The sequence below is a fragment of the Xiphophorus couchianus genome, chromosome 20 (genome assembly GCF_001444195.1).
Source record: "Xiphophorus couchianus chromosome 20, X_couchianus-1.0, whole genome shotgun sequence".
NCBI lineage: Eukaryota > Metazoa > Chordata > Actinopteri > Cyprinodontiformes > Poeciliidae > Xiphophorus > Xiphophorus couchianus.
In genome coordinates, this window is record NC_040247.1 from 23,066,664 (window position 1) to 23,091,378 (window position 24,715).

A 24,715-nucleotide genomic window follows, 5' to 3' on the forward strand; every position below is an offset into this window, starting at 1 on the left:
CAAGATCTTCATGAATATTCCATGCACCCGGAAGTAGGGCGGTACTACTGGCGCTTTGCTGTCGAGTCACCTCTGTCAAGCGGGATGGAGGAAAAGGAGCCGCTATTATGCTGATAAACGCAGGATCCCGACGGACTGAGCATCAATAACCGACAATAGTTCCGTTTAAACTGATCATTTATCTTTAAATTACCGAATTTGTCTTGTCACAGTTTGCCAAAATGATGGAAGAAATCGACAGGTTCCAAGTGCCTCCTGTCAACGGAGAGACACAGCCTTTGGTAAGAGAGGAAAGACAAAACCCATCGTATTATGCAAATTAATCTTTACTGAATTCAAATGAAGAGATTCTTCTCTCTTCTATGTAACAGATGTGTTCCGATATCATATTGGTGAGCCAACGTATAGTAATTTGCAGCTGTGGGATACAGTGGAACCTGGGATGGGTGGATGTAGCGACCAACTATAGATAAAAAAAGGATGCCGATTACCACCTTTCCTATTTAATAATAATGATAATACAAAATGTCCGCGTAGTATTTAATGAGTAAGCGCACGTCCAACCTTCTGTATCTGAGTAATTTAACTACGCACTTAGTCAAAATCGTGAGTCTTTAAAGCCCACGTCATATTCGCTTGTTTACATCAATGCTGTCATAGCTTAGTGTTTTCACATTTCGTCATCGACTGACGTGTTATTTTGGCCGGGATGGGTACCAGACCAAAAGATCGCGTGAAGTGGGTCGTCGCCGTGAGCTGGACTCGTTAGGCGATGCAATGCAGAATGATATTTCCAATTTTTTTACACCAATTGGTTAATCTCCAAATTGGTGAAATAATAGCTAACTGTTTTCACAGTTCGTTTTGCAAATAAAAAGTTTGCGTCTGATGTTACATAATTAAATAAACTTAAATGGGATTGATTAATTTGCACTTCAGTTTGAACACCTAACAGAGTTACTCTACAAATTCTAGCTATTATAGTTATATTTTATAAATAATTTTGTTGTGCTCATCCTGTTCTTATTCTGTACTGCTCTAGCAAAGCAATCAGATGCATCCCACCATCCAACACGGTGAACATGTCATCCTCTCAGATTACTTTAGATATCCAGAATCAGATTTTTTGGATTGCAGCTGCAGTTTTCTCACTTAGCATTCTTTTAATAATCACGTCACACTCAAACAACACCGGATTCTTTTTAGTATTGTCTTATTCAAACCTCTCAAAGAATTGCTCCGGTTACGCTTCCACACTAACCATAACAAGATCGCAGGTGCTGTGGCACACATGGTCATGCATTTTGATGCTAATAACCCCATTGTGCTTCCCAGGCTGCATGAATGCACTTGGCACCTGCTAAATTCACACAGAAATAGTTCTTACATAAAACATTGAGTGAAGTAATCATCGCCTGCCCCCTTTTTATGTTGCTTTTCTCTGAAAAACAAAATTGCAAAAAAAAAAAAACATATATATATATATGTATATATATATATATAAAATTTTATAAGCAACCACACATTATAGAGCATGAAAAACTTTCAGTACAGCTACCAAATCCTGGAATGGTTCATGGTTTATGCTCATGTGCCCCTGCTTTTCATAATCATATTGTACTATTTATTGTTGCAATTGTTAGAAGATTGTTATAGCATTCGTTTGTTTCAGTAGTCACATGATATATCATCCTTCACTAGGATTGGTCAGTGGGTGGCTGCAATGTGTAATCCTACCAATTGCTTAGAGTTCATGCTGTGTCAGCAGCCATGTAGCTTTTCAACATGTGAACAGGAGGACAAACAGATAAATGTGACACACTGAGGGGTATACAGTGCTTTGTGAAAGTATTCTCGCTCCCCTTTTAACGTTCTTCCACTTTATAAGCTCCAACTATATTTCATTGGGCGTTTGCATACCGGTAATTATAATAAGGGATGAAAAGATACATGGTGTACTTTTTATTTCACAACTGGAAATCTGAATAGTGTGGCTTGTATTCAGCACTCCTGTCTGTTCTGGAAATTCTCCTTTGCTAAAAAACCTAAGATCAATCAGAATGGATGGAGATTTTCTATGAACATATATTTTCAAGCTTTGCTTCAAATTCCCAGCTGGAATTAGGATTGGGCTTTGACTGGGTCTTGTGAATATGCTTTAATGTAAACAATTATATTTTATCTGGCTTTATAATCAAGGTTGTATTGTTCAAGTGAACCGCTGAATTTAGGCTGAGATTAAATTACCCACATTTCGGATTTTTAAATTAAATTAATGTAAACACTGACGTTTGTGGTTGCAATGTTACAAATGTGAAATCATTAAAAGGGTATGAATACTTTTGCAAAGCACTGCATGGGTGCACAAATGTCATGAGGGAGAGTATTTGTATGTAAATTTATGCTGTAGGTCAGGACTATATATCATGTTTTAATGTACATAAATAAGATGAGCTGCCCCAGGTGCCATGGCCCTATCCTTAGTTCAGGTTATATTCTTGCACCGCATATGCTAACGGAGGAAACCCGAGCCCCTTCTGTGCTTAATAAGCTATTTTAGATCCCCTTTGAGTATTTTTTATTCCACGCCGCAATTCCTCAAAGGACTCAATTTTCATGCCAATCATTCTTTTGAGGAATTCCAAGTTATCATTATCAAAAAAATTTTTGGACAAAGACTTCTAAATTCATTTTACGTTGTGTGCCTGCTTTCTAGTAATGAAATAGAATAGAATAAATTAATATCAGGCACAGATGGTTTAATACAAAATATGTTTTACTTCACACCAGTTTCTTTTGGAGAGAAAAAAAAAATCAAGGGATTCCTTTTTTCATCCTCCAACATTATTATATCTTTCTGGTGGAAAGCGCTAAAGGAATAATAATGAAAAAAAAAAACAAACAAACAACAACACAGCGGTAAGCCTCATCATCTAAAGCAAAGGGTCTGCCATCTGAAAGGAAATAATCGTGCTTCATGCAGTGGGATTAATTTTTGTGTTGAGATTTCTTTTTTTTCTACCTGTCTGTGGGCATCATGTTCAGAGCTGCAGCTTTCGTTAAGTCTCCCATGTAAGGAAAAAAAAAAAGCATCACTGACGGATAAAGATGAGGCTATTAATGAAGTTGACATGGGTTACTCATCCCATCGCCAGGTAGAAGAGACATACAGACTGCTGTCCAACGCTGAACCTTAAAAATGCATTCACAATAGGGTTTCTATACAGTCTGGAGAAGTATACAGCTTGCCTTTATTTTTGTTTTCCAGGTCTGGATTCATAGAGATGACAGACTACTTGGTATGGAAACGCGTTTGAATCATCAGAGTAGGCCTTAATAATGATTCTCAGTTGGCCAAGAGCAACTGATAAGGCCATGCTTATGAGCATCCAAATCTTATCAGTCATGAATCATATCTCATTCAACATATCAGCCTCGAATCTGTCAAAAAATCTCTTTGCAGGGCACTCTCACTTAATTCTTTAAATATGAATAAATAAGATGTTTAAATATATTTTTTCTGTTGATTGTGAGGTTTGGTTGTGGGGAACAAACACAATGCAGTATAGAAGAAAAGGCTCCTATAACAGGATTATATGCAGAGTTAGTGCCTGATTCCTCTACATGATCTTTATCAAACTCTCCTTACAACAAAACATACTGTATTCATGTATCAGAGTGGCCCAGTCAAAGTCCAGACTTAGATCCAGTTTAGAACACGAGTTAAAGATTCTAATAAGTAATGTCTATAAGCACTTCCATCCAATCTGATAAAGGGAGAGTAATTTATTGAAGAATGGGTAAAAATGTCAGTCTATACATGAGCAAATTTGATAATGACATACCCCAAAAAGGTTTTAGCTCTTATTGTCATGACAGATGTTTAAACAAAATATTTTAATTATTAATTGTTTAAACCTACCATTTTCCTTTCATTTTACAGTGATGTAATGTTGTTTTTTTTTTTTTTTTTGCCTTAACATAAAATTTACGTAAAGAGTTTTGTGTTGGGAAGTACTAAGATATAGCTAGTGCTTATGCTAGGCACAGTAAATGTCTATCAACCTCCATCCACTACTTGTGAAACATTCCAGATTTCTCTGTAATGTTATATTGACACTTATAATAATGTATTGTGAAGTCTTCTATTTTGTTGCTTCACCTAAAATCAGCTGTGCAGCCAGTTTGTTCTTGACCATTTTTAAAAAATTGTGTAACATAAAAATGTATATGCAAAATAAGCTCTTCACTATCCCTGCTTAATTTCTCATGAATTTTTCATCAGGCCCTCGTGAGACTCGATGAGCTCCGTCGGTTTGTGATACTGGCCTAAATAGGGGTAGCATTTCTCATTACAGTTAAAGCAACGGTTTGTTGACTTAATTTCAGGGATGCTTGTAGCTCGATGTCTTTTTTATGAAACAAAGACATGCCTGGGTTTATAATTCTTTTATTTTATAAATCCTAAATTGTAGGTTTTATTAAAATGAGTATCTTCCACACATTATGTGTGCTCGGAGGAACATCTTTGGAATAAAGGAGAAGATTGCTGGAGTTATTGAAACTGCCTGACAGTCAGCACTCATGTGACTTGCGAAGTTCCTTCGGAGTGCAACAAGGAGACGCCTATAGAATCAACATAATGCGCCCTCTGTGACTGAAGCAGGCCAAACACATCTTGGCTCCCCCCATTCCCAGTCTGGGGAAGCCATGGCTGTAACAGCAGCCCCCTCTGTTCCTTTACATGGCCGCTTCGCCACGTCATCACCACTCGTTTATGCACAAAAGAGACCAAGCAACCAGCATAGGCTGAACATTCATGCCTATTGATGCTTCAGCCGAGGCTGCTGCGCACGGCTCAAGTAGAGACACAAACAGGCCCTGAAGAAGACTGTTTGTCCCAGCTGTTTAGGTTTGTGATAAATCAGATTTAAAATTTTTGAGTCCGACTTCGATGTTCACTGCTGAATCTCTCTGACCTTTAGATGTTCAGCAAACACTACTGGGAAATATCATTTGTGGCTTTAGTGGAAATCGCAGTATCCTCTGAAACACGTCTTGAGCGTATTGTCACTTCACACAATTGATGAAAAAAACGATATTTAGTTGCTCAGCATTCGAAAAACAACAGCTCGATCAGAGGGGAGTCAGAGGAGCCGAAACGACTCAATCAAGAACAAATAATCGGTTAATGACATTTATTTCATATTTATTAAAGGTTTTTTTGTTAAAATTCTTTTTGTTAAAATAACCCTACCATAATATTTCCCCTGATATTTTAATGTGGCTTTTGGTCTTACTGTACCAAGTCCAAATTATCACTGGCCTTCTATCATCAAACATTTTGGAGATGCCTCTGAAAGGGAATAAATCTTGGCCAAATAGGATTCAGAAGTTCTATAAAGATAGACTTAATTAGAAACATGCCCATGTGTTTTGACTCAGCAAGATGTTAATATGTCAGTGGGATTTATGTACGCTGCTTCCTCTGTTCTAAGTAAGACTGGAGCAGTCCAGCTGGTTATCAGGACTGCCCTGTTAGGAATCTTGCATATGCAAAATTAAGTGTTAACATTAGAACACACTGGATTTGTGTCTGCCATTACTTTCTGGCGAAATGCATGTTCATTAACAACAACAACCATTATAACGTCTGTGTTTATACTTTCAAAATGTACTGATGTTTTACCTAACACTTTTTAAAAACAGGATTCTGTACTGATAAATTGAGGTAACACCAACTGTTGAGGTGGGTGTTAGTGTTACTAGCTAACTTTCTGCATTGAGTGGTTGTTTCTTCTTTTCCTAGGACCCAGCAGCGTCCTCTACTTTGGAGGCGGCATCGGACACTAAAGGAGAGAGCGTGGCCATGAACTACAAGCCCTCCCCACTGCAAGTCCAGATAGGTATTGCTGCCCTCCTTGGAAATCATCACACATTTTATATCACAGGGGTCACCAATAAGCAGCCATAATAAATGGAAGGCTTTTAACAAACTGGTGAGTGAGGAGCTATAAAAAGGAAATGGGATACCACAGTATGAGGAGTGCTTTACTTCTATACATACAGTCTGTAAAAGTGAAGGAACTGGGGTCACATAGTATTTCTTAGATGGTATTAGTGAATTTATTTTTAAAAGCACTGAATTCAAGAGGTGTAAAAGATTAGTCTTTAGATGTTGGCTCCCATTTTTTTGCATGTTAAAAAAAAAGGGCTAAAATGGACACCAAACTAATGCACATTTCAGCTGTGTCCCCTAAGTAGGCTGTGGCACAATTCAAATGAGACTTCTTATGCGTTTCTTTAAACAGAGACTTTCTTCTTACCGCTTTTTCATAAAGGCTGGTTTTGCTAATAATAATAATTATCATGTCAACAGATTCTCCCTACCTGAGCTGTCATTCTCAGAGCTGCTACTCTGATTGACGCTCTCCTTTCCCAGCCAGTCAGTTTTAGTAGACAGCCATGTTTTTGTAGGTTTGCAGATATTTGGGATGTTGTTTAACAACCAAATCCATTTTTTAAGCTTCCTGCACCGTTCTCTCAGACTTTCTCTCCTATGTTCATTCATGGGTCTTCATTATGCTGTTAATCCACTAATGTTCTCTAACAAACTTCTGAGAATAGGAAATATGGATTTATTCTGGGATTAAATTAAACTCAACTACAGCAATTTCAGATGTTTTGCTTTAATTTTACTACAAATCAAGAAAATGTTAAAAAATTTAGAACTTTTTTGAGAAACTTTATAATTTGTATTGATTACCATCCACAGATTATCTTAGTTTTCTTGTATTATATCTGAGTAAGATTAAAAATTACATTACCCTAATTTAACCCCATATTTTAACAGAAGCGAAAATGTATTGTAGCCCAAAAGCAGCAGGTAACAGTGGTTGCCAGTGCTCTGTACCAAGTTGAATACTGAAGCACTCACTTATTTAACACTTTTTCCCCCTTCCAAATGATACAACTCTAGAAAATGTGTCCTGCTGTGCGGATTTGTTTACTGATGACTTCACATCCTTTGTTGCCTAGAGAAACAGAGGGACCTTGCCAGGAAGGCTTCAGTGAAGAATGGCACCGTGGGAAGTCCTGTCAATCAGCAACCCAAGAAAAACGCCAGGACAAGGTAGCACCTTCCTTCGTGTCTTTGTTCCGCTCTAATTTTTGAGCAGGTTATTAGCATGCTGAGTAACGCAGCAAAATACTGCAAAACAACTGAAATGCAAAACATGACATCAGTGCATCCTGCTTTGTATTAATGACCGTAAGGCATTAATTGCTTCACGTCAGCCGGAGACGCCATTAGATTTAATAATGTTACAACCTATTCAATCAGGACACAGCAAGGCTTCCTCAAAGAAAAAGAAATGCATGAAGGGTGATGAAGGAGTCACAACCACTGAGCATAAACCCAGCGCAGCCTGCGGCGTTGACAAGTGGCTCATGCACCTAATCCCACTCTCTTGTGGATTAGTGGGAATATGAGAAACGCTGCCCACTGGTGTGAACCCAAAATGTCTGAGGCTAAAAGATAATTTTGCCCTTTCTGCTGTCTGAATGCTACCGATTAATTTTGGGAAGAGACAATCTCATGGTTCGAACTACGGTGCTTTTTTGTTTTTCTCAGTTATATGACGTAAATATTTGCAATGATTGTTTTAAGATGGCTTTTTTATGTGTTTTCAAATTTTCATTTCTAATGCAGAACATGGCTGTGCTCTTTTATAGGTTGGTCGTGCCAAACAAAGGTTACTCCTCTTTAGACCAGAGCCCGGATGAGAAGCCTCTAGTTGCGTTGGACACTGACAGGTAAGCACTCCACTCCTACAATAACCTATAGCTGGACAAGTCACTTTATAAACTATAGGGTGGTGCCCTTAAGAGAATCTGGCTAAACTTTGCAGACCTCCTTCTGTGTATATGGGGCTAATCCATGGAGCGACTTGACAGTATTCTTAACAGAAATTGTCCTAAAAAAGGGGGCAAAGCTTCTCCCAGGGCTCGGGATTAGAGCACAGCAGGGTGAGGATTTGGACAGGCAGAAGCAGCTCTATCAGAGCCCTTCCTCCACCCCCCATGTATCAGCAGGTCTGTATATTTACCAGATGAGTCCCAACACTTGTGGACCCCTTCTTTCATTTGTGTATGCCAAACCCTTTAAAACTGTATTGATCCAAAGAGTTTACGTCATTCACTCGCTGACTAGCTGGCTTGTTCACAACTTGACCCATTTTCTGCAAGATAGACATATTTGTTTGTGAGAAAAAAGATTAACTGGCTGCATTTCTGTGATGTTGTTGTATTTTTTCTCAGATTTTCATCATTCTGACCAAATTTAGCTGCCTTGAATTTCTTTCTGCATGTCTAAGCCCATTAGAGTATCTTTTGTAGGCTCTAAAACCTTGTTTACTCTTGACTTTCATGCTTTTCTTCTTGTATTCTTCTGCTTATCTTAGTGTGTTAAGATCAGAGATGCTTTGAGAAATCAGCAGTTCACCAGAATTGGGTTATTTTCAGTTAGATTTTTTTTTGACAGTTAACACACCACAACCAAGTTACTGCTTCAAAGAGACTCAATGACTGCGTCTTGGATGTCTGTCTGTCGAGTGTTTAAAAGCCATAAAAATGTAAGAAACTCTTTAAAAATATACTACTAAAGTACAAAAAGGAGGGTTGGTGTTTCAAGCTTTTTAAACTCTCAATTTCTTTCGATTATGGAAGTTTATTTGGAAATGTGAGATCCCTTTAGCAAATATCAAGTTTCGGTGAGAATCTACACTATATTCTCTAGTGAATAGTGGTTTTCGCAATGCTAGCCTCTCTAATCGCTAATATAAGATTCTACAGAGAGATAAAAATGTGAATTGCATGAACACTTTGTTTTTGAATGCTGTTTATTACCTTGGCCCACATACATGGCTTGGTACATAATGTTTTTCATGATGCTGTCTGTTTTGTGAAATGTACTACAATACCACCGTGTTTACAGGCTTTCAGGTTTTCTTTCTTTTTGTTCAAAATTTAATGATAGTCATTATAGACAAACCCTTAAACTGTATTAGCTATGTCAAACCACAGGACATGTATCCATATATGAAGGAATTTGTGTTTGAGTCAATTTGCAAACTGTAATTTGACCTTTTCGGGTTTCTGTTGGAGCAATAACTTTTTCAATCAATCAATCAAATTTTATTTGTATAGCACATTTCAGCAGCAAGACATTTCAAAGTGCTTTACATCATTACAAACACAGAATCACAATGCAATATAGAATCAATCATTAAGTCAAGTTACATCAATAAATTTGTAATTGATTACATTTCAAATGCAATTCTAAACAGGTGGGTTTTCAGTTGAGATTTAAAAGAAGTCAGTGTTTCAGCTGTTTTACAGTTTTCTGGAAGTTTGTTCCAAATTTGTGGTGCATAGATGCATTTTTCTCACTTAAATGTTCATAATACCATCTTCATGTACCATTTTCACAACAATTGTTTAAACATCTAAAAGTTTGGTTCATCCTTGAACTGAAGGATGAACCAGACTTGTAGAGTTCTCCTCTAAATACCTTGGCTTTTTTCATGTATTTCCCAAGAAGCCTCACAAGAACTTGGCTTGTTTCAGGTATTCTGTTAAAATACATCCACAGACGTTCTTCCTTTTACCTCATAGTATGAGGTATGAGTATTTCAGTTCACTGTATGGACTGAAATTGTCTAAATTTATAGTGCTTTTCTAGTCATACTGACAACTCAAAACAATATATGCTAGCCACATTCGCTCATTCAAATTAACAACTGCATACACATTCATAGACTAACACACAGATCGGTATGCAACTTTTAGATTGCAAGAAACTGCAAAGTCATGAACATATGTAGCCATATTTGTACCATCAGCAAACAAACGTTTCGCCCGGGTGTAGAGCCTTGTGGGATCCCATTTGTGATGTTCTTTCATCAGGGTAGTTTCTGAAGGTTTTCTACTTCTCAAAAACCATGTTTTCTTTTTTTTTCAGGATCTTGTATTTGATTTGATATCTGATAGTAAGACAGAAAGATTGTGTCTATTTATACAGTTTATGTAAATATGTGCTGTCTGCTGTATTAGGCAGCAGGTGAACATTTCATTGTTAAAAGTTGATGTCTTATTAGCAGGAAAAATGGAGAAGCATAAGGATTTGAGCGAGTCTGCTAATTACCAAACTGCTGACTAGATGACTGAGTTAGAGCAAAACCGAAGATAATGTGAGACGTTTCCAGTATCAAATGGTCAATAATAAAATCCTGGGAAGGAGCTTTGGTGAACGACAGAATCCTGGACCACCAAGGCTTACTGACTCACAAGTGGTTTACCCGCATGATCCAATCCAGCAGACGAGCTACTGTAGCTCTGACTTCTGAAGAAGAAAATGTTGGTTCTGACAGAAAGGTGTCAGAACAAACAGTGGATTGTAGTTTGTCGTTGTACGGGGGTGCATAGGTGATGGAAAATTTCATAAAGTATTGCTGAATAGTCATGTGTACTGTTTACTTCAAAAAAATTATATAAACTACCTTTTTTTCTTTATTCTTTCTTCACAAACATCTTTGCTTAATCAGTCTAATATTGAAAATGTTTCTGATCTCACTATATGTTTTGAAAAAGTAATTAAATACAATATTTTTACAAACATGATACAGTTTGTATCTGCTGCAGTTTCTGTTTCTATCAGTGAACAATGGGTTTTCTGCTCATCTTGTTAATGCAGCCATGGAGTGAATATGGAACTTTATTGTTGGAAATAATCCCTACAGGGAAAATAACCATGACAGAGCAATTAGAGCAGACAGTGAGAGTTTAAGATTAGAGCACAAAATGTTACCGTAAAAATTCATTTATTTTTTTTCCTTTCTGTCTAAGCCTTCTTAGGAACCCCAACTTAAAAAATTCTTATTATGTAGTAATTCCTCTCTGGTGCCATTTGTATCTTTTTGGGGTCTCACATAAGATGTTACCTGTCTTTCAGTGACGATGACTTCGACATGTCCAGATACTCTTCATCAGGATACTCCTCAGCCGAGGTGAGATGTCTGAGGGACCAGGTATTTATACAAATATTATATTGTTTCACAGCACCATCTGGCAAAACCACAACCATCGCCATGTTTTACATCACCTTCTTCCTCCTCTGTCACACTGGGTCACAAATGTGCACTCATTTAAATACAATACTTTGTCTGTTTCCACACAGCGTTCATGTCAGTCCTGCTTCATGATTTTCATCCCTTTAAATCTCGTCCCATTTTGTTCTTTAGTATGTAGCACATCTTCTGGTTTTAGCCTGTGGCGTCCACTCATCGCCGTAATAATTTGATTGTATGTTGTTGCTTTTATGTTTTATTTCATTTCGTATGCTCCAGTCATTTGTTTACTTAAAGACCAAAGAAACGACCCATTCATCAAACATAAACGTTCGGAAAAAAAAAATCTAATTTGTCAGTTTAAAATGAGCAGATTCATCATTTAACATCTATAAACAATACTTACTTTATGAGCAGTAAGTACCTTATTTGTTCAATACATATTGTTCATTTTAGTAGCAATTGAAATTTTGCACAGGTTTTGTTTTACAATGTGAATTGTGTTACTGAAATATACAAACCTTTCAGTAGTGGCTTTTAAAACATATACGTACCGTCATGTCTGGACTACATGCCACTACGTTATTTTATGTGCTTTTAACACTGGAATGTGGCTCATCTATGAATTTTCTCCAGCGTGTTTCGAAAAGCTGCACTGCTGCGTGAGCCTCGAGCAAATTTGCATCAAGATGAAAGTGACAGTGGAAGAGGGATTGAGGAAGTGTGTGTGATGCTGTTCCATTCTGACACTGAAGAGGACGACTTTAGTGGTTTAGTGCATAGGAGCAAGATGAAGATAGCGATCAATGACTTTTCCTTGTAGGCTACTGTATTTTTCTTTTCTCATTAAGCAGCCGTGTTGGAAACACTGTTCAGAAAAAGCATACATATTTCATTAAAGAGTAAAAAAATACATCTGTGTAAATATCTCAAGTTGCAACGTGGACACCCAGGGCTTAAAGACAAGTACAATACATACTTTTTTTTTCTTAAAGTTAGTGGGTGTGACTTATATTCAGGTGTGTTCAATTGACCATTAGCAACTACGTCAATACGGGAGTATTGAACAGAGCAACTGAAATTGTTTCCCTAAGTTGTTTTTGCCAGTTTATTCATGGCTTCTATTTGTTCGAGTCGAGCTAATTTGTCTGTGAACCTTACACACCTGGTTGGCGGCGGCATTTACAAAAGTTGGAAGTATGATGATGTCCATCATAGCAGAGTGGGCAGAGTTCTGGAGAGCGTGATGTCACGCGCAAAACTCCAATAGTCCGGAAATTACAGTATGTATATTTGCGTGTATATGTAAGAGAGCAGATTCTAAATAGGCGCACCCGAATTTTGCACGACAGACATTTGTGTCATCTGCAAACAAAACAAGTTTGGCCCGCGTGTCATTTGTGGTTTTTTCTCATCGAGGTAGTTTCTGAAGTGTTTGCTACTCCTTAAAATGATTATATTTCCTTTTTTCCAGTGCGATTCTTTTTTAATCTGTGGTATCAGAAGTTCTTTAATAAACTGTAAACACCTCATTATACACTTTGTTTTTAAATGCAGATTCAATATCTTGAGTCAGTTGAATTAGAGTCTTTGCTGTTGATCTGTTTGCTCTTAAGTTGTTGTTTTGCTGTTTATAAATGTTGAAAGTTTAGCTTAGGGTCAACAGAGTATATTCGGCAAAACTGTCTTAAAGTTTTGCCGATTATATGTATATTTTTTTTCTATGATTTTTTTGCAGCAAATTAACCAGGACCTGAACATCCAGCTCCTGAAGGACGGGTACCGGCTTGACGAGATCCCAGATGACGAGGACCTGGATCTGATCCCCCCTAAAGCAGTGAACCCCACCTGCATGTGCTGCCAGGCCGCCCCCTCCACAGCCTGTCAGATCCAGTAGCTGCCCCACTCCTCCTTCATCCCTAAATGTTCTTTTTTGCCAGCTGCTGAACAGAATGGCATCGAGGAGGAAAAAAAAACCAAACTGTCGACTTGAAAACCAGGCAAAGGCAAAACTAATAGAATGGGGGCGGAGGAAACTGAATATGTACAGTAGCTGTGCATGTTCCTCCTATGGCAGGATCTGTGTGTCTTACGTCTGCGATGTTGGTTCAGCGGGGATGGATTCAACTCATGGCAAAGACCTTACCTCGAAGAAAACAATGCTACTTTTGTTTCCCCTTTGTTCGAGTTGTAGCTCTTGCTTGGGGAGTTTTTGTTTTTTGCATAAAACGATTGTGCAACATTGCAGAAGAGGAGAAACGACAAGAAGGGACAAGAAAGAATTGGCCAAATTGCTTTTTTTTGTCATTACTGTGTCAGTGGGCTTTTCCAGGCACTCCACTTCCTCTCCTGGTGTATAATTTGCGATCCAATATGATGGAGTATAGGACATTAGAAGTTTGAACGAGGCCATTTTATTTCCAATTCTCTCATTTCTTTCACCTGGTCTGCTTCGTCTTCCCCTGTATGTGAGAACCAGACGTGTGTGAGTTTGGTCATGCCCAGAAAAAAAAAGCAGCGTGAATGAAACACTAGTGCTCACCCTCTCAACACTAAGCTACCAGTCAGTCTGTTATTCTGAGATCTTGTCCTGCTTATATCTGTTTTATATTTAGTTATAAGAAGCAGAAAAATGCATGTTGCCTGTTTACACTACATCCTGATGCCAGATGTGCAGATATTTATTTTAATCTACTGACCCACAGCCAACTCCGTGTATTGAAGAAACATTGTGTGCTTTGTAAAATGGAACATCGTCCATCATATTGAGGTTCACCTACCGCCATTTTAGTAGATGTAAGGGGAGAAAAGCATCGCAGCACACATCGTGCATAAATCCATGTCACAGCATTCTCACACACTGAAGGTTACGTCATAGATTGTATACATGAATGAGGGAAATGAATGAAGACATAGGCTTAGAATTGTATGTTTTTAGTTTTATTTACTTATGTTTGAACTGTGGCCAAATAATAATAATGCCCCTGGTAAAGACGTGCTAAAAAAAAATTAATCTTTCAAATTTCATAATGAAGGAAATAATCACAGCTGACACCACCTGAAATAATGCATATAAAATAAATGTAGCTGAAGAATTTCCTAATATATACATGTATTTTAAGTTAAACACTTTCTAGGAATGTTTCATTACTAATCCCCGACTTTAGGTTTCTTCGACGTGTGAATATCATGCACCCATCCCTTACACTTGCCTGTTTGCAGCGGTGCTGGAGCTTTTCTAGTGGTTATTTGGCAGGTGGCACAGTGGTGCAACACCCATGCATGCACACACACACACACACATACACACACACACAGTCCTGAGGTCAGTTTAGTAAGACTAATTACCCTGACAGGAATGCTTTTGAACTGCGAAAGGAAGCCAGGGTATCCGGACAAAAACTCCTTGCGGAAAGACTCAAAAACTGTCATTTGGGACTCTTTAAAATGTAAAATACAAGAAAAGAAGCCACTCCACTGAAACAGATGGATTCATATTTAATAAGAGTAATTTGAGAGCAGTAGTAAAACGTGTTATATTAGGGTCCTAAAAATGTATTTTATTTGTCCACATCTTTACCAGGCATGCCAATACTTGTGTAGGGTGCATCTTATGGACAACAGGCTGTAGCACCAGAAACAGTTGTCATTTCATACTTTATGCCATTCTTCTTGTAGTTAAGTATCTCAAAAAGGACTTCTTAATTTTTTTTCTTAAGAATTAATGTACACTTTTTACTTAATATCTGAACCAATCACACACCTCAAAGTCTTAGACTGAACAATCTCCCTGATATTACACCTTGAAAATAATGATCCTGGGGCGTGCCGTGGTGGCGGAGGGGTTAGTGCGACCCACATTCAGGCAAAACGTAGCCTTGATGCGGCTGTCGCCGGTTCAACTCTCGCACCCAACGACGTTTACCGCATTGTCTTCCCCCTTTCCTGTCAGACTACTTTGAAAAAGGGACACTAGAGCCCACAAAAAGACCCCTTGCGGGGCGATAAAAGAAAGTAATGATCCTCATGTCCCGGTCACATTTAAAAAAAAAAAAAATGTAGATGGAAACAAATCACAGTACAGTATGTGTCAACACTGCAGTGCAAACATTTTTTTTTTAAATTTGTTTAAACTTTGGAAAGTCTAAACTTGTTTACACCTTCTTTAGTTATTCCAACTATTCAGTTGGTATGTTTTAGGTTGGACATATTGGTCCAAACTAATCCTGTTTTTTTAGGGTTTTTACACTTTAATACAAAAAAATCTACGAAGCAGCAGGAACAAAAGCAACAGGATAGTCGTTGACTCACTGAATGGAGATGGTGTGTACTGTACATATACAAATACATTAAGTTATGGTACTGTATAGTGTAAAAATAGAGAAAATTGTATTTTGTTTTTTATTGCACCTTTTTTTCATTTGCAGATCTTTGTTTGAGTAAGCCATCCTAATGACATTATCAGGTGTTACGGGTAGAGATAATCTAAAGGACTGTTAGCTACTAATAACAAAAGATGACAGGAGAGACAAACTGTTTCTTTGACTATGGCGCCTTCTCTGGTTAAAATTTTTTAAAAAGCCTTAAAATGATTTTGTTTTTATTGCAATAGTATATTCTCCCACAGAAAATTACTGCAGTACTTCTTTTAAAAGCCTTATAGTTTTCTTTTACTGAAGCACATTGCATCTGCTATTAGCTCATGTGTTATCATTTAGCATATTACCATTTGATTGATCCGATAACAGGGATGCAGCGCAGGACTGGAGGGTAATTGTAACGGAGAAACACTGTCAGCTTCACAATGTAGAAAGATTGGGGAAATATATTGCGTATCAGTAAATATCAGTTATTGACCTCAACTGCAATCGGTCATATCAGTGCATGCACAATTTGTTTTACTTTCTTTCTGCTCACTGGACATTGTGACAAGGTAAACTTGCTTTCCTGTACAACCTTTTTGACTTTAGTTTTCCTATATTCTTTTTTCTCTCAAAGCTTTAATAACTGTTCTGACCGGAGATATGGACCAGAAGCTATATTCTTGTAGTAATTTCCTGACTTGTGTCGATTAACACATATTTGTCTTTCTGAAATTGCGAGCTTTCTTATCTTTCCAGTTTAATGAGGGAAACGGCCGCCTGCTACACATTTTATACAGCAGGGAAACAGGAAGTCATTCATCACTAACAAAAGTTACAAGACAACTGATTAACTGAAGAAAGCAAAATGTGCATTAAGTACTTCTTATCATGCAATGTTTTTCCCCACTGAATAAAAGTTTTCAAATTAAAAATAGTACATTCAGGATGCCTTTAGTTGGAAATTTTACTCCTGCAATAAAAGATGAGTCGATTTTAAGGCTTTTAACTAATAAAAAGGAGAGGGGGGTCCTATATGCTACTTTTCCATCTAGATCGTTGTTTCACTGGATGTGCATACATGTCATAATTGCCGTCCCCCCGAATGCTCAAAGCCAGTCCCGTGCTTGTTAAGGCACAGCTTTACTTACTCCTTGAGTCCAGAATAATGAGTTGTGTGTTTCTTTTTTTCCTTTATTTGCACTTGTGGGAATTAATTTCTATAGAAACAGGCGCTTTTTCATCTGTCAGATGCTTGTCATGACATGATTGTGAACTGGCTCCATTTAGATTTGAACAGCGTTACAGTTCTGTGTATAGTGCAACATATCAAAAATAAATAATGGATATCTCAGTGCTCTGTGTATTCTCCAGCTTTTCCGTGTATTGCATCATTATTCCCAAACAAACGTGCAGTCGTTTTTTTTTAATGCCTCTTCAGAGCGTTTTGAGAAATTTCTCTTCAGTAGATGAAGCCAAGCGAACCGATGCTCTGTCAGAGATGACAGATAGTGCTTCCAAAAGTTTACTTCCACTTATCATCAGCACGAATGTCCTGTTTATTTTAGGCTATTAATGGCAGAAAATCAGTCCAGTGACTTTGAATGTATTGTACATTTTCTTGAATCAACTTACGGTCAAAATTATACATACTGGCTTGAATATGAAACTACATTCCACTGAGATTTGGGGATACCTTCCTCAGCAAAGAAACCAAATGTTTTTTTGTTTCCTTCATTAAATTCTTGGTCTAATTATGGCTGGCTATATGGAATTTATTTTAAGGAATTTGTAAAGTTCCCAAGGTTGGTCTGAAAATTATGGAGTTTGGCTGCAATTCTTCCAAGTCGAATTAAGTACAAATAAAAAAAGAAGAAAAACGAAAACTGGGTTTGGTAAAAATCCTGTTTTTTTCCAGACTTTTTTCAAATTTATTATTAAATACAAAGAAAATTAAAACACTAGAAGTTTTTTAAACTTGGCCTGATTTTGATGCCAACCAAAGAATTGACATGTTTTACAGATTATGAGTAGAATCTGACCAAAGTCATTTTATTTAGATTCCAAAAAAGTGAATAATTGTAAAATAATTACAACACTTTTTTAAAATAAAAATGGCTGGAACAATTAAGAAATTGTTCCAGCAATTTCTATATTTAAATATAAAAATCTTAAAGGAAAAACGTGTAGGAACCCTGAAGTTCCCTTGTTTACCAACACATATTCAGCTTTTGATAATTTTTTTAATACCAGTATGATTAAATTGGTGATATATTGGAAACTTAAAGTCAGTTTTTTTTATTCACTCCACAGTAGTTTCGCAATGCTCTGTCATTTTGGAGCATCCCTATGTCTAATCATAAAACAGAAACAAAGCAAATTAGGAACCACCAGGATTCAAGCCTGTGACAAACTGGAAGATGCTGAAATAGCATTTTTTATGCTTCACATGAAAGTTTCATTTCACTATGAACTGAGAAACAAGACACAATAAAAAAAAAGAAAAAAAGATCCCTACTAGAAAACTGATGCCTTCGAGCTCCATTGAAATTCGCAGCTTAACTCAAAGACAATCCAAACCCTATGAAGCAATTATTATAGGGGGTGTATGTAAATATTTGAACCTGTATGTATAATTCTGACCATAAGTGGAGTAGAGAAAATTCACAATAAATTAAACTCTAGATCCTGTTTCTGCAAAGTAAATAATTTTGATAAAAGTGCCAATCTTACTCACGCCGATGGTGATTATATGTAAACCTGCAGTTAGCATTATGGAGGTGTAGAGAGTGTGAGGGGTTGGGGGTGGCGCACACGCGATTAGCCTGGAGTTGATCCCCTGGGAGCAGATGGTGAATAGTGGCTTACCTACATGCTCTGAGTCCCAGGAGTTAACCGGAGTCTGCAGTCACGTTGGAAGATACAATGCTAGGCTTTAAAGAAGTCTGAGGATCATGTCTCATGAAAGAAGAAAGGTAAGCAATGTTCCCATACTTAAGTAGAACATACATAAGTTTACTTAATAGTGGTAGCTACATTTGGTAGCTTTAGACAAGACCATATAGTTTCTCATCTTTTCTTCAAATCAGTAGAATATTTCAGAGAGTGATCAATTCTTATCTTCTCTGTTCTGCTGAAGTTCTCCAGCAAACACACGTTTGGTTTTAGCTTCCTCCTGGTAGACTTGTGTTAATCAACCACCTCATCTTACAGACTGGGATCACATCAGACGTGATGTTGCTGAGCAGTGCTGCTGTTTGGCTGCTGCTCTGTGTTCAGTGCCTGCATGGCTCTGCCCTCCCTGCCATGTCCTCCTATGAGTTCACCGCCTACAGGATGCAGCAGTACAACCTGGCGCAACAAAAATATGGTAGGATCAAGTTAAGGTCGTCATGCATCTTGCAAACAAAAAAAAAAACATTCCCACATCATAATGCTGCCTGCACCATGCGTCACTGTGTTGAATTTGCCTTGCTTTATCTTGTTGTGTGAGGTTGCCGCGGAGCCATAGTTGTGGCGGAGGCGCGCTCTGCCGACGAACCGTCGCTGACCCGCCGTTGTGTCATCATGAAGGTTCAGGACTTCACTGTGGAGAAATACTTTGAAGCCCTGAGACAGAATGCTGCTGCTGTGCTGATCCTACTGCCTCAAAATATCTCCGGCCTTCCACACGAGACAATAAAGGTAAAACCCGGAAGGTTGTTTGTGGTCTAAAAGCAGATTAAACAAGATCCTAATTGGTTAAAACACTCGCTTTACGTCTCAGTCCTTCATGGTGAGTGAGAACGAGGCCTTGCAGAAAGAAACTCTTACTCCAGTCTACGTTGTTCCTGAGGATGAACAGCTGCTTTACATGTATGAGGAGGTGAGGCAGGCTGCAGCTTCACGGACCTCATCCATGTTTGTCAGAGGTAAAACAGACAGTGATGTTTATTACAAAGGTGTGTGCTGCAGTGATGGGCGGGTAGATATGTGTGGACAAGGATGGATTTATAAGGATGTGGGCCACTTGATTGGAGCCAATCCACCAAGGAGAAATTCCTTTACAAATTACAGGACACAAATCAGTAAAAGAAAGAAGAAAACTTTTTATTTCGAGACAAAATAAGTAGTCCATGAAAAAAAGAAGAAAATAAATAATTAAATATTATGCATCAGCTTATGTAAAAAAGTATGGTATTAAGGCATGGTATTATGTTCTGTAGCCAAAACTCCATGTTGTTCCCAAAAAATTAACTAAAACTTTGTAGTTTTTAAAAGTTTTTTATACAAAGTACAATATTTGCTAAACACACATTCATTAAAAGAAAGAGTAAAAAACTCATACCCTCCAAAAAATGGGGCGCTGGTCCAACTACATCTAAACCCTTTCTAAAGTCGGGCCCAGTGTGTGGAAGCCACAGGACGGATGGGAAATTTGTAATAAATCGATTGTAGTCAGAGAGAAAGAGCTTCTTTTTCATTCTCAGAAACATTTTACTGAAAATGTTTTTACTGTTCGCAGTTCTTCGAAGTATGGTCACTGCTACAGCCTTCCAGATCTTAGTGAGCAACAACAACGCCATTAAGGCCATCACTGACAACACCATAACCACACTGGAGGTAGGAGCTCAACTTGAAATAACATACTGGCTATTGGAAGTTTCACACGGATTTTTTACGCTTTCCTTAAAAGTATCTTTTCCCTAAAGTCCTGCTCCTGTCTGGTCTGTGCAGGGTGTGCTCCCTGGAACCGGAGAGGATGCTCCCACCATCATCATCACCGCCCACTATGACTCATACGGACTCGCTCCGGTGGGTTGGCCATTAACAAGTTTACAGGTTCAGAGCGTTGACCTGTGAAATGGTTTCAACCTTGGTTTGAAACTTCCATCCCGCTTAAAAGCGCAGGTCTTTCAGTTCAACCCGGCATTTAAGCTTGAATGTGTTTGTGTAAAACAGTGGCTGTCATATGGAGCAGACTCTAATGGCAGCGGAGTCACCATTCTGCTGGAGCTGGCACGTCTTTTCCAGAAACTTTACGGCACCTCCGGTACCAGACCACAGTGAGTTTGAGTTTATTCACCAGTCACGACATGACGAAGCACCTGCGACTGCAAATAATGCCAAACTAGAAACAAAAAACATGTACAGAACCTTAAAAACAAAGTAGGCCTATTTACACCGACATTTTGTCACTTTATTGTTTTTTTTTTAATTCACATTATAATGGATGGAACAAAATAATTTATAAATAGGAAGAGGATGTCTGGTTTTGGCGTGTTTTTCTTGAGTCCAGTTGAAACACAATACGACCCATTGTCATTTATTCTCAGTTTTCCTGTGAGGCATAATGTGAGCTTCAGGAATTCTTTTTGAAGGAAACTGTTACGTTTTTAAATTAATATTATCGATGGAAGTACTCAACAAAAATCATTAAGAAGATTCTAATTTATATTTTAGATATAATTTAATGTTTTCCTTGACCGGAGGAGGAAAATACAACTTCCTCGGCACGAAGAGATGGATTGAGGAGAATCTTGATCACGCCGGTGAGATTACAGCCTGTGCAGATTGTGAGCCGGAAATTGATCCAAAGAAATCACCATTAAGGTTTTAACAAAGCCCAGCCATTCTCCTCCAGAGTCCAGCCTGCTTCACGACAACGTGGCATTTGTCCTGTGCTTGGACTCGCTGGCCAAAGGTGATGAACTATACATGCACGTGTCTCGCCCTCCGAAGCCCGACGCTCCTCTGTACTCCTTCATTGAACAGCTGGAGGAGGTAACAGCTCTTATTGTGACGGTACGAGAAAGCGTAAACATGTCTTGTCGGTATTAATGGTGTTATGTTGTTTACCCCCTAGGTGGTTTCCTCCAGGTTCCCCTGGGTGAAGGTGGGATTGGTGCACAAGAAGATCAATCTTGTTGAGTCAACAGTGGCCTGGGAGCACGAGCGCTACAGCCTGCGGAGGATCCAGGGCTTCACTCTGTCTCACGTGGAAGATCCCAAGTCTGAACTTCGTGGGTCTATGCTAGATACAATGTATGGTTGACATTATTTTATTTGTCTTATTTAGTTGGTTAAATAATACGTTAAAGATAAACTAACACAGAAATAAGCATTGAAATATAATTATATCTTCTGCATATCATCTTCTAGGTCCCAAGTCGATTTTAGGAAACTTAAGCGAAACGGCATTATCATAGCTGAAGCTCTGGCCCGGTACATGTACAATCTCACAGACAAGGTGAATAAAGAAAGTCCATTTTGATTATGTATATGTAAATAAAATAAAAAAATCATATTTATATTTTAATTTGTTGTAAAAGCACATTAATCTGTGACTATTTTTGTTTTAAGGGTTCACCAAAGGATATTCAAGTTTTTAAGGGTCAGCTGGTGAGTTCCTTGTTCTTTTGCCCCATGTGCTGCCCTCTGGTGTTCATGCATAGACATTACAGCGTGCTTGAATTTTCAAAAAGCATTTCTGCAGTATCAATAAAATACCATGTCGATTTCAACTATTTGTCGCCACTAAAGTGCAAATAGAAAAGTTTTATCAAGAAGCAGCTTTATAAAAAGTAAGATGAAAAACATCTCTAAACTAACCCTGACATAAATGTATTAGCTTTTTTAAAAATCTTTTTAGACTTAAATGACATTAGTCATTATCATGATACCTCCGTTGTGAACCCACATATTTGTCCTCAATACAGGACTTTCAGGACAGCCGCATGTCCAGTATGATGTCCTTTTTGACCTCTGTGCCCCGGGCTGCCCAGCTGCTGCACAAGGAGCCTGGTCAGGTCCTACTGGTCAACTCACTGGAGTACGAGTTCAAGCACTACCTGCAGCAGGTCCATAGACACACCTTTCGACAGGACAAGAGGTGAAACATGCAGTAGTCTTTGTGTTTCATTCAAAGACTCAAAAGCAACACAGCAACCTCATGATTAACATTACCTTTTCATGCAGGGACCCTGAGATCACCTTTTTTGATCAAATGAACCAACCAATTGTCATGTACAGGTAAACATCTGTGCCAAACTGACTTTTGTGCGCAGAAAAAGGTTAAAGGTTCGGAAACTAAAGCAAGCCTTTTTCAGGGTGAAACCAGCAGCGTTTGATCTGTTCCTAGGAGGATGCATCACTGCATATTTGGGGATTGTTTACTATTCAATCCAGGTGAGTTGATGTACATTTCACAAAGCGTTTCTGCAGCAATCTCAACAGTTCTGTGACATACATACACAAAAGAAATTGGATTCCAATAGCCTGATGAAAACCGGTCCCTCTGTGCTACACTTTGCTTCATACAGAGAGTCTGGCTTCTTGGCTAGTGAGAAACGATTGCGTCCTGGAAGCGTGGTTTGTGTTGAGGTTTTAAATTTTACCCAATTGCTTACGTTTGCCCCTAAGAAACTTACCGGAAATCGCCTGCGCTGTAAACAACCATCCTTCACTGTGAAGAGAGAGCTGCAGAGCAGGATGGGGTGAATGTTGATGTTAGTACAATATTTGGAAGCACGGTCAACACGGACTGAACAGTTTGTTCACTTCCTCCGCTGCTATTGCTAAATCTCCAGGAAGACTACAATTCTAAAACAGCCCAGAAAATCGACGTCATTGTTCACAACTTCTCCTTCTGTTCACTGATTGGCCCAGTCAAAAAACGACCAGAGAATCCAAGTCAAATGGAGAAAACCCAGAACGTTCTTGAGAGGAACTGCGCAGCAAGGCAATGGCCAGGCTAGGAGTCCATTAGTATATATTTGAGGCCTGTCAAAAGTACTCTGTAGGGCAAGCATGTGAAAAAAGGAATCTGGGCAGATGAGAGCCAAAATAGAACCTTTTCTTTATACTGTTTCTTCACTGTGGAGCTGAAAACTAACAATAAATACCAGAAAACCCGACCCCCACCAGAAGACGGCATCATGCTGTGGGCATGAGTTTCTTCAGCAAGGGCAGGATATCTAAATACTTTAGGTCTTGCCACATCAGTTCATTCCTCTGTGTTAACTTTTTTTTTTGTTCTTTTTTTGCATTTTGTTTTAAATTTTCAGTGTTGGCCTCTTTCTCCTTGGATTCCTAATTTTTTGTGTGTTTGGTTTTGTTCCCTTCCCAGTTTGTCCCATTCACTCAGTTCCCCTGCTCAGACTCTCCCTCTGATCTGTGTTAGTCTACTGTATGTCCACTTTTATGAAATCACCCCAGAAATGCATACTACATACCGGAAGGAATTAAATCGCTTTATCTAACTACATTTTATCACATCTTCAGTAATTGACTACTTTACAGATTAGAATTTATTGCTACATCTTTTGCATTTTCAGTTTATATTCTGAGTGGAAAAACGAAATTGCTTGCACTTGTTCAATATTAACCTAAAATTAGGTTAATCTCAGCCGATACAACTACGGCACGTTTACAGAAATACTTCAAATCATTCATCATGATGAAGCTGTACATACATGGTAGTTACAGTATATACCATGTTCCTTGCATTATCCAAGGAGACGTCTGGTTGGTTTCATGTTTTTTTAAAGGTGTCAGAGTAATGAGAGCTGAATACTCCCTTTTCAATTTTTTTTTTATCCAGTTCACAACTCTGCGGTTCTATTGGTCTATCACAGTGTTGTAACGTGACAGAATGTAAAAAAGGGGTTTCAATATTTTTGCAAGATGTTGTTTTTTTTGTTTTAAAATCCTTGCCATTCAGGAGGATTAAAATAATCTCAATGCGTAACGTTTTCCACCTGTTTTCTCTTGCAGAATTTCGGGCATCTGTACGCTAGACTCAAAGCTGCAGTGAAAACCAAGCATCAGTGACAGCTTCCAGGATCCAGGCTTTAAGGCTTCCTAAGCTCATGACAGACGTCTGCTTCATAGAACATTAAAGCAATCCAGCGCTAAGTTTCCCACAGTAAGACAGGAAGTGTGCATTTGCTTTGTGCTCTGTCAGATGTTCAAAGATGTGTACGTTTCTTAGAAAGGAGAGTCGTAAAAAAGACACAAATCAAGAAATAAAAGTGTTCTGTCATCAATCCTGCCGACGGTGTGAATAACTGGAACCTGTTGTCCAATCGATGAAATGCATTTTCTCTCACATTACTATGATCACTCGACACGACGTGTGTGTGTGGCTGAGCTTCGACGCAGCTCCCAGGCGAGGTTCAGCCACTGCAATGGACGCTCAGCCAGTTCCTGTCACAGATAACTCAGTGAGATTGCCACAGACACAATGGC

General features: G+C 38.4%; 2 protein-coding genes across 3 annotated transcripts; both read left to right on the forward strand.

The window, feature by feature from the left end:
- The first annotated feature begins 22 nt into the window (after positions 1-22).
- On the forward strand, positions 23-16,860 carry fam219aa (family with sequence similarity 219 member Aa). Of its 2 annotated transcripts, none has more exons than XM_028002943.1 (6): positions 23-281; positions 5,810-5,906; positions 7,039-7,132; positions 7,735-7,815; positions 11,012-11,087; positions 12,865-16,860. In XM_028002943.1, exons 1-6 carry the CDS (start codon positions 222-224, stop codon positions 13,021-13,023), a joined length of 567 nt encoding a protein of 188 aa, XP_027858744.1. In that variant the 5' UTR covers positions 23-221; the 3' UTR covers positions 13,024-16,860. The 2 variants fall into 2 exon arrangements, with proteins under 2 accessions (XP_027858744.1, XP_027858746.1); XM_028002945.1 differs by having other exon boundaries at positions 24-281; positions 11,012-11,066.
- A 1,512-nt stretch (positions 16,861-18,372) lies between these two features.
- On the forward strand, positions 18,373-24,513 carry LOC114134987 (nicalin-1). Its single transcript, XM_028001890.1, has 15 exons — positions 18,373-18,857; positions 18,981-19,171; positions 19,254-19,398; positions 19,992-20,089; positions 20,204-20,281; positions 20,429-20,532; positions 20,930-21,018; positions 21,111-21,250; positions 21,333-21,511; positions 21,629-21,716; positions 21,830-21,868; positions 22,186-22,358; positions 22,445-22,498; positions 22,576-22,654; positions 24,242-24,513. Exons 1-15 carry the CDS (start codon positions 18,722-18,724, stop codon positions 24,296-24,298), a joined length of 1,650 nt encoding a protein of 549 aa, XP_027857691.1. The 5' UTR covers positions 18,373-18,721; the 3' UTR covers positions 24,299-24,513.
- The last annotated feature ends 202 nt before the right edge of the window (positions 24,514-24,715 follow it).